Source organism: Lolium rigidum, chromosome 1 (genome assembly GCF_022539505.1).
Source record: "Lolium rigidum isolate FL_2022 chromosome 1, APGP_CSIRO_Lrig_0.1, whole genome shotgun sequence".
In the NCBI taxonomy this organism is placed as follows: domain Eukaryota; kingdom Viridiplantae; phylum Streptophyta; class Magnoliopsida; order Poales; family Poaceae; genus Lolium; species Lolium rigidum.
This window is the reverse complement of record NC_061508.1, coordinates 59029111-59044536: the sequence shown is the minus strand read 5'-3', so window position 1 is coordinate 59044536 and position 15426 is coordinate 59029111. Positions and strand designations below refer to the sequence as shown.

General features: G+C 46.3%; 3 protein-coding genes across 4 annotated transcripts; 1 reads left to right on the top strand and 2 right to left on the bottom strand.

Moving 5' to 3' along the window:
• Positions 1-292: 292 nt before the first annotated feature.
• Positions 293-4134, top strand: LOC124685393 (NEP1-interacting protein-like 2). 2 transcript variants are annotated; one of them, XM_047219734.1, is made up of 5 exons: positions 293-531; positions 742-920; positions 1261-1344; positions 2299-2463; positions 3815-4134. In XM_047219734.1, exons 1-5 carry the CDS (start codon positions 390-392, stop codon positions 3935-3937), a joined length of 693 nt encoding a protein of 230 aa, XP_047075690.1. In that variant the 5' UTR covers positions 293-389; the 3' UTR covers positions 3938-4134. The 2 variants fall into 2 exon arrangements, with proteins under 2 accessions (XP_047075690.1, XP_047075689.1); XM_047219733.1 differs by having other exon boundaries at positions 298-531; positions 742-929.
• A 728-nt stretch (positions 4135-4862) lies between these two features.
• On the bottom strand, positions 4863-7505 carry LOC124673777 (wall-associated receptor kinase 2-like). The gene is made up of 3 exons (XM_047209820.1): positions 6590-7505; positions 6190-6372; positions 4863-6094 (listed from the first exon to the last, which is right to left on the bottom strand). The coding sequence occupies exons 1-3, from the start codon at positions 7503-7505 to the stop codon at positions 4929-4931; spliced, it is 2265 nt and encodes a 754-aa protein (XP_047065776.1). The 3' UTR covers positions 4863-4928.
• Positions 7506-9652: 2147 nt separating this feature from the next.
• LOC124708471 (reticulon-like protein B17) lies at positions 9653-12802 on the bottom strand. Its single transcript, XM_047240161.1, has 9 exons — positions 12262-12802; positions 12016-12175; positions 11854-11928; positions 11632-11773; positions 11471-11540; positions 11320-11385; positions 11097-11219; positions 9817-9920; positions 9653-9724 (listed from the first exon to the last, which is right to left on the bottom strand). The coding sequence occupies exons 1-9, from the start codon at positions 12800-12802 to the stop codon at positions 9653-9655; spliced, it is 1353 nt and encodes a 450-aa protein (XP_047096117.1).
• Between the last annotated feature and the right edge of the window lie 2624 nt (positions 12803-15426).

Below are 15426 nucleotides of genomic sequence, written 5' to 3'. Positions count from 1 at the left end.
CAAAATAAACTTGTCAACATGATTTTTTTTTTGTTGATGAAAGATATTTGTATGTTCTTGTGGTATTTGGTGATATGTCATGGACAGCATTCATTGTATTTTTCATTTATATGCGTTTCTCAACTGGACTGAATCTGCGAATATGTTTTTGTAATAATCTTAAGAAATGGACCAAAATACAGGAAGTCGTTAAGCAACAGGCACCAGTAGTTAGCGCCAGCAGGCAGGCAGCAAGCCAATCGGCCACTCGTTTTCGTGGTTGCGTCACGCCTCATTCCCCCTCTCGTCCCGGCGACCCACCCTCCTTCCTCCATGCGCCAACCACCACGCACCCAACCCCCGACGCCGCGCTGAGCTGCGGCCCGGAGGCCTCGTGGCCGTCGATCGCCATGGAGGTGGCACCCGCAGAGGCGGTCTCGCCGCGACCCCCGGCGGCGGCGGAGGAGGAGGAGGAACGCCGCGCCGCGACGTGCCTCCCCAGGCTCATCGCTGGCGTCCTCTCCGGCATGCTCACTGGCCTCTTCGCGGTTGGTACGCGCCCCGCCTCCTCCTTTCTTGGCTGTTCTACGCGTTTGTCAGCGATTTCAAGCGCCTATTGTTTGGTGGAGATGGGATAAGACCTCCTCTGCTTGCCATTTCTTCAGCCGACACCGACTAAAATTTGTAGCAATAGAAAATTTTGATTGCCCAATTGTTTGGTTTGTGTGATCTAACTTTGGTGTTGATTTCTCATGTCCGAAGCTGGAGGCCTCACGGGGGCGGTCACGGGCGCATTGGCTGGGAGAGCTTCTGACAGCGGCGTTCTCCGAGGAGCTGGATTGGGGGCATTTGCAGGCGCTGTCCTGTCCATCGAAGTCCTGGAGGCTTCTCGCGCCTATTGGTGCGCCGACAGATCAACCCCGCAGAGTACATCATCCATGGTCCGCACGGTAAGATTCTTCAGCAAATCAGTCTGTAATAACATTTAGTCAACAAGTTAAGAGGCAATATTGATTTCATTTCCCCTAATATATTTCAGTTGGATAGTAAGATAATTACCGCAGCTTATCATTTTGATGGTGTTTTAAATTAGAGTTGCTGCTTGCATTTCTTTTCCTGGATTACAGAACATTTTTTCCAATGCTTAATGTAAGGTTTTTCTTTTGCGGGCTTAATGTAAGGTTTCTAAAGATATTATACTTCAGTGGGTGGCATTATGGCAGCTATTGATCCATCATCTATAGAGGATTTTCTGACACAGCAATGCTTGTTGCTTTCCAGGGGGATTTCGTGGATCAGCTCCTTCATGCTCGGTTTCTGGGAGAGCAGTATGAGCCAGCAGTGTATATGGCATATCGTTGGCAGGTCATTTCTCTATACCCCTAAGAGCATGTCTAACAGGCCCCGTATTTCGCTGCCCCGTATAAGGCTCTAATTTCGCCCCGTATCGAAAAACTGCTCCATTTCGAGCCATGCCGTCTAGCAGACCCCGTATTTCGCCCCGTATTTTCAAAAATTAAAACCCCGGGAAGCCATTTCTCGAACGCCTCGCCGCTCATCGGCTTGAGCGGCGGGTCCTGCTTGTACCACCGCCCACCCGCGGCGAACTCGCGGAGCGGGTCCGGCACGTACAGCGCGCCGGCGTACTTGCAGGCCGCGCGACGGCTGCCGGCGGCTGAGAGTTTGCACTTCAGCCGCCACGCTTCCTCTACGGTGTCCGGCGAGCGGGATCGCTTCGATCCGCTCGCCGGCGAGGACCCTCTGCGGCGGCGGGAGTCCATCCTAGCTTTTGGGGTGGAATGCGTGGCGGGGGAGCGGCTAATTGCTCGCCGGAGCAGGAGGAGGAGGCGGCGGCGCGCGGCGGAGCTAGGGTTGCGAGTGAGGGGTTAACCCCTCACTCGCACCTGCGCCCACTATATGTACGGGGCGACGGGGCCGATTTCCTGGGCCCCGTATTCCGCCGAAACGGGGCGGCCCGAATACGGGGCCTGCTAGACGGCCCAAACCGCGCCTGCCCCGTATGTCGCCGGAATTTTACGGGGTGGGCGGGTTATACGGGGCCTGTTAGACATGCTCTAACAGTGATGTAATATCCTCTGTAAGGGAAAGTGCCCAAATGATAGTTATTCTCTTCATGCTTGCTACCAATCGTAGAACTCTTGCCATTGACCATTCTAATGCAGCGATTTTTATACCTGTATACTAATCCATTTGATAATGTTTTATATATAAGTAGAAACGTTATTTAATTGATACAGTGAAATTTCTATCCTTGGCGGCACACATAATTTTTCCTACTAAAGTTTAGATATTCAGCAGGTTGGTATTACAGAGTTTGGCAATGATGATCTGCATGATATCCTTGGAGAAGTTTCATCGGATGGACTCTCACAAAATAACTTGAAGAAGTTGCCGTATCATGTGGTGGTTGATCAGAAGCAAGAGCCAATGGGTGAAAACTTGTCTTGCCCTATTTGCCTGCAGGTACAAGTGTAACATTACATACATATTTTATTCGACTGTACCTAGTAGTGAAATAATTTCAGACTTTATAATCTGTATTTTTTTATCATAAAACCTTAGGGGAGCCCCCTAGGGTACAATTTTCATTAATATAAAAGGAAAAAACAAGAGTGTCCGAATATTACATGGATATATACATGGGGATGGTTCCTAGAGGGAGGGAAACCAAGGGGAGCTAACGAGAGAAAACTGATTAGAAAAGCTCAAGCCAAATAGACAAAGCCCCCTTATGGGCAGGTTTAACTCTATGGACAACAAGTCCTAGGTCTTTCTTGAAGACAGCCTTCCAAGCTTGCACGGTAGGTCTTCTCCAATAATCTGTAGTTTATGCTGCCCAGCCTGGTAAATAATATATTGTCTGGCTGGACAGTTCGATATCATCTGACTTGTTGTTGGCATAACAGAGGTGGGGAGTTATGGCAATTATCTCAAAATCGTCTTGTTTTGTAATAACCTAAGTAACTCCGTAGGAATTTCACTCACGAGAAGCTGGAATTAGTTGTTGTTTAAAATATGTGGTCGTATCTATAAAAATATGAAATAAATGTCACCCTAATAAATATTTGGCAGACATGTTATCTGGTTAGACTCTTTGAAATAATCTTATTTGTTATGCGATAATGTCCATTTAGAAGGTATGTACTCATGGAAGTTATCACAATCTGAAAGTCAGTGGATAACTAAAATCAATACTTGACCGTATTTGTACCTGGATTTTATCTTCCTTGCTTGATTTTGTTTTCTCAGACCTATTGTCAGATCTGAATAGTAAGCAAATCTAGTGACCAACTTCTGGGAGCATACTAGTTAGTAACACACCATGAAGAATTTTATAAGTAACACTAGAATGCCTTCTACATGTTGGCGTAGGCTCCACTTGTTATCCTCACATTATATGTACATCTTTTCCTTGCAAGCAAGCAAACGTTCTCTGTTTTCTTTGGAAATGTTGGTTGGTTCATGAATGTGTGGGAGTACAATGTGTACATGTCAATATGTCATTCATTAGATGATGAAACAAACTCAATATTTGTCTTCTCATGAATCCCTTTGTCCTGATATATAGGGTGTATTTAATTGGTTAAAACAAGGTTGTGACCAACAATTACTCCACTAAGACTATTTTCACAATTACAAGTACGTTTGAATACGAATCTAATGTCATCAATTACAAACTAATGGACTAAGTTTTGTTTAAAAACTTGTCTTAATCAATCAAAATGTGCACTATATATCACCTACATAACCGGATGGAGGGAGTACTTATTGTAATCTTATTTTTCGACACCCTGACATTATGTTCTTGTCCTAGGATCTTTTGACGGGGGAGACGGCGAGGAGGTTGCCACTGTGTTCTCACACCTTCCACCAGCCTTGTGTGGACAAATGGCTCATTGGCCATAGTTCATGCCCCGTATGTAGGCAAGATGTGTAAATATATGGCATTCCGGTTGTGTTCTCTTAGAATTTAGTTCACATGGCCATGCATGTAAGATGTTTGTTCTCATGGTATATAGAAAGGTAAATAACATTGTAAATTAAGCCATGCATGTGTTTGTACATTGAAAACAAAACGGCTATGTACATAAGACCGCCTGAGGATCAATTTTAGAGTTGAGGAATGGTTTTCTACTTCCTGCGATGCGAAAACGGTTGACTAGTAATTTAAAATGGTAACTGAATTATCAAGCATCTGATTTAGTAGCTCTCATGGAGTACCCAGGAAAAGCAAATCGTAGAGGCTTGGTCTACCCTTCTTCATGCTCATCCTAGCTTTCTTGGCCTTCCTCTACTCCTGCTCTCCACTTGTCATCCAGCCATGGTTTACTACCACTAGATGTGCCTAGTGTCTTGTATCAGTCTAGATGCTAGTGTTCTATTTGGTGCCAGGTTTGGCTGCCGTTCTAATAGACTACCTGCAGCAGTAGATCCAGCATGGTCACTAATGGCTGCCGTTCTCTGCTCCTTCATCAACTCTGTACATTATCAGGCCCTTATGAAGTTTGTTGGCATTGTGTGTAAAACTCTATTGATAAATACAACCATCAGGTCCTTATGCACTCACTTTATCTTGATCTGATGGGCAGGCGGTATTGGATAGAGAGAAACTTTGCTAAATATTATGAGTAAAGACAAGTCGGAGATCATTAATGTACTCCTCATATCCACTAAAATGTTTTATTAGTGAGTAAAATGAAAGCTGATAGATCTTAAGAAACAAGCATAATGCTATGCAGATACAGTGGAATGGTTATTCGCCAATCGCCAAGCACAGTTGCACAAATTACAGAGTTGGCTTAGACATCATGAGCTGCGCAATATACATAAAAACAGATACAGTGATCTTGAAAGATGTGCCGGTGTGTCTCAAGAAACTACTATACTCACTAGTTACATCAACAGGCCAAGAAAGATGTATACAATAATCATCTTGCAAAGTCTACATCTAAGGCCAAATTGGCTGTGTCCGTGCTCTGGTATTTCGTCTCGTCAGACGTTGATGATTCTCCATCAGGGTAATGCATCCTCATAGGATTTGCTGTGCTGACTTTCTGCATCTTGATTCTCCTCAATGTTTGCAAGCGTTCTGCTACTTCTTTCATTGTGGGCCTCTCATCTCCTATTGGGTTCAAACAATGCATGGCGAGTTCACCTAGTTTCTCGAGCACCACCATAACTTCATCTCCTATTATATCATCGTCCAATATATCACGGAGCTTCTTTTGGTGAAACATCACTATGAAGGTATGAGATAGCGCTTTCTGTTCACCGAGATTATCAATGTATAAGGCCTTCTTTCTTGTTAGTAGCTCTAGAAGAACAACCCCAAAACTGTAGACATCACTTTTGTCTGTAAGGTGGTGACTCACAAAAGACTCAGGGTCAAGGTACCCAAGAGTTCCTTGGATAAACAGGATAAAATCATCTTTATTTATGGGCTTCAACGCTGATGCTCCAAAGTCTGCAACTTTTGCATTGTATTCATCATCCAAGAGTATATTGAGTGATTTGACATCTCCATGCAGAATTGTGCGAGAAGTTGATGAATGGATGTAAGCAAGGGCCTCTGCTGATTGTGTGGCAATCTTCAGTCTAAGGTCCAAGGGGATCACTGATTTGCGATCTTTGCGATGAAGAAACTCAGAGAGGGTACCGTTTGATATGAACTCATATACCAACATCGGCACATCCACCTCCAAGCAGCAACCGAGTAACCTCACGATGTTCCTATGATTGATTTGCGACAATATTATTATCTCATTTACGAAATCTTCTCTGCAGTTGTCATTGATCACTTTGGACTTCTTTATGGCAACTTCTTTGTCATCATCTAAAGTTCCTCTATAAACCATTCCTTGACCACCACAGCCAAGAACTCGATCATCCCTGTAGTTTTCTGTGGCTCTCTTTACCTCTTTCTCTGTAAGTATATGAATGGTGTCCACTTGCCTGGACCTCATCTCATCATATAATTTCAGACCCCCATTTTGTTTAAAGTACAGTTCCTTCTCCTTCCTGTGCTTTCTTCTTTGAATTTTCATAGCCAACATGCACGCCAATGCTATTACCACAACTGAGGAAACACTGAGACCTGCAGAGCATGATTTTTGAGATGTTTCAGCTCATAAAAAGCATGGAAATGCACCTTAACAAAGAGTATGCTATCAGGTATATATCGTCCTTTACCTATCACCACCTGTTCAACTTGTCTCAGCACAGGTCGACATCCAGAATTTTTACCATCTGATCTTTTTCCTATCCCGCATTTGCACACGTAGCCTCCTGGTATGTTGCGACATACCCCATTTTTGCATGGATATAATTCTGTATACTTGGGGTTCTGCTTGTGCAGCTTGCACTCATCTATGTCTGAACAGAATTACAGACGATTTAATTTGAAGTAGCTTGAAGCCATAAGCATGCCATAACATAAAACGTAGTATTAAGGAAGCTAAAGAAAAATTCAAGAAGGAATGAGAATCTACTGAATTATGCTCGCAATGAGTTGGCTAGAGTTGTTCCTCCTGACAGTTGCTTATCCTGATTTCAAAATTGAAGAGATATTATACATGAGTACATTATTCACCTTGACAGCCTGTGGGGAGATAAGGATTGCCCTCGTATCCTTCAGAACAGTTGCACATGTAACCTGGGCCATTGATTGCATCCACACAATAGCTGTTTGAACTGACACATGCATATCCGATTGGCGCCTTCGCTCCATCCTTTGGGCAGGAGCCATTTCTGATGGCCCAGTCAAGGACAAGTGGTACACCTCTCTTGGCTCTCTCCTTGATGAACCCAAGACGCCCGACAAGGTCCTGCTGCCTGAAGCTGTACCATCCAACCTCTGCAAGCATAGCATAGAAGCATGGGTTGAATGACCACACACTGCTCTGGTTGATAATAAAGATCGCCCCGAAGTCGATGAGGTTAGTGGGGATGGTGGTTTCGCAGCAGCCCTTCCCATTGCATGGGGCACCATTGGTAGTGCTGTTGATGCCCTGACAGTAGGAGTAGCAGCCGGCCACATATGGGTCCGGGGTGCTGTGTGTGTAGCCACCAATGATACCCATGGTGTTGCAGCCAATGACCATGAAGCGGTTGCGGGCTGTTGAGGGGAGGAACGGCATACCAACCAGGGTGATACCGCCGGTGTAGTTGTCCATCACGGTGGTGTTTGATGAGAAGCAGCTGTAGGTGACGGGGCCGTAAACACGCATCTCAGCACGCTCCAGGGATATGTCAATGATCTCCGTGGACGCTGAAGGGTCACTAATCATCGGCCGTGGAGGATGGAAGGTGTTGTTACAGGTGATAGTGAAGAACCTGTTGATGCTAGCCGCGGCACAGCCATTGCCGATGCCAAAGGGGTAGGGGATTGGCACGTCACCGCACTTGTCAGGGCACCCTGGCAATGACATGGAGATCCCGGAGGAGGTTGCAGATAGGGCCACCACTTGAAAGGTGATGAGAATCATCAGGAGTCGTGCTTCTTTCATGGTTGGAGACTTCCTATGGGCTATGGCGCTTCTAGCTAGCTAAACTTAAGGCCAATGTTATCTCAGGTTCCTTTGTTGCTATGTGATTGTGTGTGTACACCAGACTTGCTAGACCATGGGTTCTGAGTAGCCCAGAACTCCTTTGCAGATGATAAAGGCCAATACTGATGGATCAGGTATATTTTTGGCTATTTCGTGGGTGAGATCAGCGTTGAGCGGGAGACGTTTACCTGAATTTTGTATATTGTTCATTATGCATTCAAAGCATGAAAACAGTAACACGTTGAGTGGAGTAGTAATAAACAATAATTGGCTAGTTTGATTAACCGTTTGTATCATTCGCAAAAAAAAAAAAAAAAAAAAACCGTTTGTATGGACCACGAGAAGTTTCTCTGAAACTGAAAGGAAGTAATATTGTACTTGTTGTTATGATCTGGCGAAATCTTCATCAGTTTGTATTGTTTTAGTGTTCAAAGTTGAAAATCATAATGTACAGAATTTGTTTTATTAGTTCGCTTGCATACGTGTTTCTTTGGATTTGGAGAAGGACGACAGTTTATAGGTTTCTTTGATTAGTTGACTTATAATCTGGAAAAGTCTTCAGCAGCTTAGTGGTCTGTTCAGTCAAAGTATAGCTCTTGGTTTATCATCCACATTAATAAAAAAGTTTATCATCCCGCACCACATGTGAACCCATGCCATATCTGCTTGGCCCCAGATATTACAATTTGGAACTTTCTTCTGCAATAACAAACTAGATGGAAGCACTAGTCAGCGGCCACAGCTTGAAAAGTCAGGATGAGCACAGCCAGCCACGATATGAAGTGCATAACTAGTCTGTAATCCATAAATATTTTGAATATATAATCTGTTCACATGATCCATGAGCAGATGTACTTAAGTTTCAATGGTGAATTATCCTGGCCTGAAAAATGGTAAAGGTGCAAGCCGTTTCAATCCAATCAGGCGAAGAAGTCCGACGTTGACCACCGCCCCAAGGGCGGCGACCCAGAGGTGGACGCGCGGCAGCCCCAGCCCCTAGGCCCCAGCAGCGAACAGCTCCGCCCAACCTGCTGCTTAGAAGAGGAAAATGGCAAAATGTGAGAAACGAAAACCACCCCGAATACAGAGAAGAAAGGGAAATGAAGCCCAACGGGCCAGTGCACCCATTTATAAGCGGGCCGTGCTGTGCTGGCACGCGTGCCTCAAGTCGTGGCGCAGGCGTGGTACGTTTTCTAAACGAGCCGGTCCAGTATGTACCGGCCGACCTAAATGATTTCCGGCCTTTCAGGCTGCTTCTGGGTCTTTTGGCCTTCTAGGCCAATTACATTGAAAATTTTAGTGAGGTGACTAAATAACTAGCAAATCCAAATTGCAGCAACACTCATCACCGTCACGCCTTCGTAACACAAACAAGTAGGACACGTGCATAACATGCATTGCTTGAAGTGACAAATCGACCGAAGAAAGGTTGGAACTTGCAAGGATACCTGTCCATGATTTTTTTATATATATACCATGACCACTTGATAAAATGTGGAGGAAATTAGGGAAAATGACCGTCCCATGGACACAGAGACGATGCGTCTATTCGGTTGACGCATATTAGCTTACTTTAGGAGGCCCAAAGTAAGGTGACTTTGAGTGGAGCCATCAATTATGTGGGATCTACTCCCTCCGGTGCTTTTTAACTGACTTAAATTTAGTATAAAGTTATACTAAATCCGAGTCAATTAAAAGAGACCAGAGGGAATACATGTCAATGATTCAAATTCCTGATTCTCAAAGTCAGTGTCTCGTAGCGGCTCTCCGGCACGGTGCACACCGATAGGTGAGCAACTAAATGCAGCACAGCTCTCCTAGCTGTCAAGCCATCGTTTTGTTCTAGCAATGTTTATCCGGAGGTCTGATCTGGGGATATAGAAAAGAAAGAAAAAAATGTGCTGCACAGACTTGTAGTAGTTAGGCCATTGTTTTCGTGCTATTCATGTAATGACTTGTAATATTCACTTATGAACTTGAGTGCCATTATATATCGGCTCAAATGCCCATCTCTGGTAAATACACATATGCAACTATTTCATAAACCATTATGGCAATTCTATCCATGGCCATTGACTGCACTAGGATGGATACTTATGCTACGGTTACGGTAGAGCCAGTCCTGATGTTGAAGTTAGCTGGTAGCCAGACACAAAGTAGAACCACTGGACATGGAACTGACCATTATTGTACAGAAATAACGAGTTCTAAACGTTACAAGCTTTCCAGCGGCAAGATGCCGATATACTTCAGTTTTCTATGGTTTCACCTCCATTTCCTGCTCTTGGTCATCTTGGCAACATTTAACTTCTGGGTTCACATCAGCTTTGTGGTACTGATGATTGTAGCGCAGTATTACTACTGAAATGAAGGCTGCAAGAAAATATGTAATGGTATTATGTTGATATCTTCAGTCATGCATGTGCTGCACTGAATTTGAATTCGGTTCAAATCATAAGAAAATGAATGATTCCCGTACGCAACAAAGGATCTAAACCCACACATGCGATGTTATCATTTCATTTATTAAAAAACAAACAAACACTATCTATCTAATATTGGAAATTATGAAGAGCTAAAACATATCTAATGTCACATATGAATATGACTGAATATTCAGATATGGGCAAAGTAGTAAGTTTATAATAAAAAAATCAGATATGGGCGAAGTAGTAAGTTTATAAAAAAAATTGGGAGGTGATAATAAATCTATTCAGAAGATTGCCCCGTTCTGGCATCTAAATTTAACTTTGGTCAATCTCTAAGAGTTTCAAGGCCATGCTTCGGAAAGTGTCACTCTGTCTAAGTACTTCCGAATTTCAAGTGTAAGCATAATTCTCTAATATGGCATGGACACGGAACTGATTGTTAAATGTTATGGAATATCAACAGCAAGAACTCCAAATTCTTAACTTCAGTCTAAGAGTTTCAAAAGGCCATGTTTCCAAGTGTCACTCTGTTCAAGTGCTTCCCAATTTCAACCTTAAACACAATTTTCTAACATGACATGCACACTGAACGGACTGTTAAACTAGAACATCATCAGGAAGAAATCCAGATTATTAAATTCGGTTGATCTCTAAGTGTTTCAAAGGCCATGTTTCTGAAAGTTTAGCTTTGTTTTAGTACTTTACAATTTAAAGTGTAACATCACATTTGTAACATTACATGCACTGAAATGACTGTCAAAGTATAGAACATCAACATTAAGAAGATATTTTATTTTGTTGAAACAGCTACTCCATATTATCTGAAGGAGGGTGTTTCACGGTTCGTAATCATAATCCATGAATTCTTCATCTGGAACTTGTCATGGACGGTGAGATTAGAACGACATGAGAAAAACGGAAATTGCATAGGTTGTTTATTGGAGACAATGACACCATACAGACGTCGAAACCTCCATCATATTTTACATTATGTGTATCAATGGAAATATGGTAAACTTCTTATAATTTTATGTTAAACACATCCTATTTCCATGAAACACTATATTGGAGTTAAAGCAACTGAAAGATTGACATCACAAGTTATCCCAACTGTACCTACCTGCCAGGAAGCGTGTCTTGATGCTAAACAAATTCCAGCACATTGTCACTGCTGTGCCCGCAACGAGTTTCTTGCGGGGGCAAGACTTCCATGCTTCTAGAGCCCGGTCTCTAACATTCTCGACTGGAGTACAAAGGGTAGAAACTAGTGTTATGCTATGAACAACCACCATACATTAAATAGAAGGTAATCCCTAAATTCCAGTAGGAACTAGTAGTTATACCTGTTCTATGAATTTGAGTTGAATAGCACATATACAGCTTTGGGAGCGTAAAACTGGAGAAAAATCCTGCAAAGTTTCATGAATAAGAGCATGATATAACCTGCAATCATGCTAAAATTGACCCAACACTAGCTTGTGCATCCAATTGTACCTGTGGCTAGAAGCCTCCATAAGGTAACCAGACTACCATATTTTGCACCGAACAGAAGAACAGGCAATACCTATGTTTTTTTTTCAGTGGTTACAAATTAGTCAGGGAAAACATTTTCCTTCAGCAAAATGGACAAGTCACGAGCTGAATTTGATGCTTACTTTGAGAGTCATCGATGGGTTACCCGAGAAGATCACTTGTGCGGTAGATATCAAGGAGTTAGCAAACGGCAACACGGCTCTGGCAGCACGAAGCAAATCTTCTTCGGTCAACTGGAAGTTCCTTCCAGTCTCCAGAGGCTGGCTGCTACAAATGCGAACTGAAATTACTTCGCCGACTCAAATACAGCAACGAACAGATGATCTCTGGTTCACACTTTGTACCTCTGTGGCACAGAATCTTTCAAGAAGGCTAGGCCTAAGATCATGACGCCCAGGTGACAGAATGCAGAGATCGGGCTGTAGATGAGAAACTTATGCGGGATTAGCACGGGAAAATGAGTCAAGTAGGAATTTCAGGTAAAAGAGCCGCAGACTAGCAGGTACCTGAAGGTGATCTCTCTAGAAAAGGAGCAGGAGAAGAAGAACATGGATCCCAGCCCGAACCAGAGCGCCGATTTCGCGACGTCCTTCCACATCACCAGCTCGACGATCCTTTCCCAGAGACCTTCCCACCCGGACTGTTCCAGAGCGTCGGTTCCCGTGACTGAAACAATTCACAGTTAGTCAGTTACTTCGAATTAAGCCAGCACTCGGATCAATGGTTTTGGTAATTAAGCAAGCTCATATCACTTTGCGGGGCGTCGGCTGGAGCGGGGACCAAAGCCAAGCTCATGCCCTCCTCCTTCTCTGCGACGGCGGCCGCCGCCGCCACCGACTTGTCCACGGCCACCGCGGCAACGGCCTTCGGCGCCGCCCAGGTGGGCTTCCTCCTGCGCGCCTTCCGAACGGCGTCCTCCTGCGGCTCGACCTCCTTCTCCAGCCTCCGCCTAGCCCGCCTCGCGTTCCTGGGCGAAGCCCCCGCGGGCGCCGCCGCGCGACGCGTCCGCCTCGGAGGCGTCCCCGCCATCTCCAGGCTGGAGTCGACGCCCGCGCCACGCTGCCTGGACCGGCTGCGGCGGGAGGTCGGGGACGGGGAGAGCAGGAGCAGGTCGTGGAGCGAGTACCCTGACCCTGACAGCTGCAGCGGCGACGGGAGAGGCGACCTCTGGCCCGCCGGCTTCGGCGGCGGCGTCGTGGCCTCCTCGGCCGCGGGGGAGTGGTGGTACGGAGGCGCGGGGAGCTTTGCGGCGGCCGGAGTCGGGGAGGGGAAGTCCGTGGCCATGGCCGCCATGTAGTTGTCGATCTGCTTCGCTTCACTTTGGGTCGGTGCGGGATTTGGAAGTCCTCGGCGGCCGGTTCTGTCCGGGGAGTTCCCTTATCAAGGGCCAGCGGAAAGCGAGACTACTCAGATTCTTCTGGGCCCACGCGTCAGAGAAAGAGGTGCGCGAATATAGCCGTTGCGGAGTTGGACACGAGGGTTGGGTACGTGGCCAGCGGGTGACTCGCGAGAGACCGGGTGGGTCTGGTCGGAGTGGGTCCCGCGTGTCGTTGACGTAGAATTTGAATTTTCAGGGGACTTGCGGGTAGGTGGTGGACGCCGTAGAGTTTATTTTCTTCCCTGTCCTTTTGAATTAGGGAGCTGCTAAAAGGAGGGAAATGTGTTTGAATGCTTTTTTTTTTCTTCAAACAATCACTATAGGAGAAATCCTTCAAGAGTTGCACATAGTCATGATGGGAGATAATCACTAAACTGCATGTATCTTATAAACTGATTACTTCCATCCCGTATCAGTATCTTCCAAAGGATGTGGTTAGGAGCATGGAAGTCCTAAGAGCATCTCCAGCAGCGTCCCCAAACCATTCCCCAAAGAGAGTTGAGCACGCCGGACAAAAAGAGTTTCAAAGCCTTTTTTTGTCTGGTGTGGCCCGATACGGTGTTCGGCGCCCCGAGCCCGTCCCCGCTACACAGGGGACGCTCCGGGCACGTCTGACACAACAAAAAGCGAGGCGAAGAGACGCAGGCCCGACGCGTCAGCGGCTCGAAAGCCTAAAACCCCGTCGCCTATCTTTGGTCAAGCGACGTTAATGGCGTCCCAGATTTCTTAGGCGACGCAGGGACGCGTCTCGTCGTGCAAGGCCGCGTGGCCGTCCGCGCCGGCGTTTATTGCGTCCAATGACCCGCTGCCGCTTCGCCTGCCGCCGTTGTACATTAAGAGCGCCCCTGCGGTTCTTGTTCATTCCAATCTCTCGCTGCTCCCAAATCTTCTCCTCGCCGCTCCAACCTCTACCCAATGTCGTCGTCCTCCCGCAAGATCGCCGCGGCGAATGGCTTCGACCGCGGCAGCCTCACCGTGCCGAATACGTAGGCGTTGTACCGCGCGGGATATCTCGTCCCGCCGGACATGTGCCTGCCAAGCAGCGGCGGGTGGAGGATGGCCTTCAACGGCATAGGCGTCCCGCCGCCGCCGTCGCCAGGCACGGAGCATTGGAGGGACTCCATCAGAGCCCGATGGTCTGCACTCACCACCGACGAGCGGGCCGATCCGACCTGGGCGGCCATCGGCAACGACGCCTGGTGGGTCGCCTACTTCCAGGTGATGAGATTCGTAGCATAGAAAACAAAAAATTTCCTACCGCAAGAACGAAACACAAGCCAAGATCTAATCTAGTAGATGGTAGCAACAAGAAGATCATGAGACTAACCCTCGAAGATTTCCAAAGCCTAACGAGATTAGATCTCGTGGTATATATAGTCGATCACTTGCCGCTTGCAAAAACGCGTAGAAGATCTTGACCGCATGCAAAAGCGCGTAGAAGAACTTGACGGTGCCACAATCGGGCAGCACCTCCGTACTCGGTCACACGTATGGTGTTGATGAAGACGACGTCCTCCTCCCAGTTCCAGCGGGCAGCGGAAGTAGTAGATCCTCCTCGGAATCCCGGCAGCAAGACGGCGTGGTGGCGGTGGTGGTGGAGTACTCCGGCAGGGCTTCACATATGTGCTGCGGGAGTTGTATGTGGAGGAGAGGTAGCTAGGGTTTGGGGAGAGAGGGCTTGGGTGCCGGCCACAAAGGGGGGCGGCCAAGGTGGGAGGCAAGAGTGGCCGGCCACCCTTCCCTTGTCCCTCATTATATAGGTGAAAGCCCCAAGAGTTGTAGTCCAAGTCTTCGAATAAGACCCCAACAGCAAAACTTCCCAAAGGTGGGAAACCTACTCAAGGGGGGAGTCCTACTCAAGGTGGGGCTCCCACCTTTCCTTGAGGTGGGGTGGCCGGCCACCTTAGGTGGAGTCCACACTGGACTCCTCCCCTTAGGGTTTGGCCGGCCTAGCTAGTGGAGTCCCTCCGGGACTCCACCTTCCATAGTGATTTCTTCCGGACTTTTCTAGAACCTTCTAGAACCTTCCATAAATGCACCGGATCATTTTCAAACATGTAAAATGGCTTCCTATATATGAATCTTATTCTCCGGACCATTCCGTAACTCCTCGTGATGTCCTGGATCCCATCCGAGACTCCGAACTCCATTCCATATTCCATATCTACTTAAACGACATCAAACCTTAAGTGTGTCACCCTACGGTTCGCGAACTATGCAGACATGGTTGAGACTTCTCTCCGACCAATAACCAATAGCGGGATCTGGAGATCCATAATGGCTCCCACATATTCAACGATGACTTAGTGATCGAATGAACCATTTACATACAATACTGATTCCCTTTGTCACGCGATATTTTACTTGTCCGAGGTTTGATCATTGGTATCTCTATACCTCGTTCAACCTCGTCTCCTGACAAGTACTCTTTACTCGTACCGTGGTATGTCATCTCTTATGAACCATTCATATGCTTGCAAGCCAATTAGATGACATTCCACCGAGAGGGCCCAGAGTATATCTATCCGTCATCGGGATG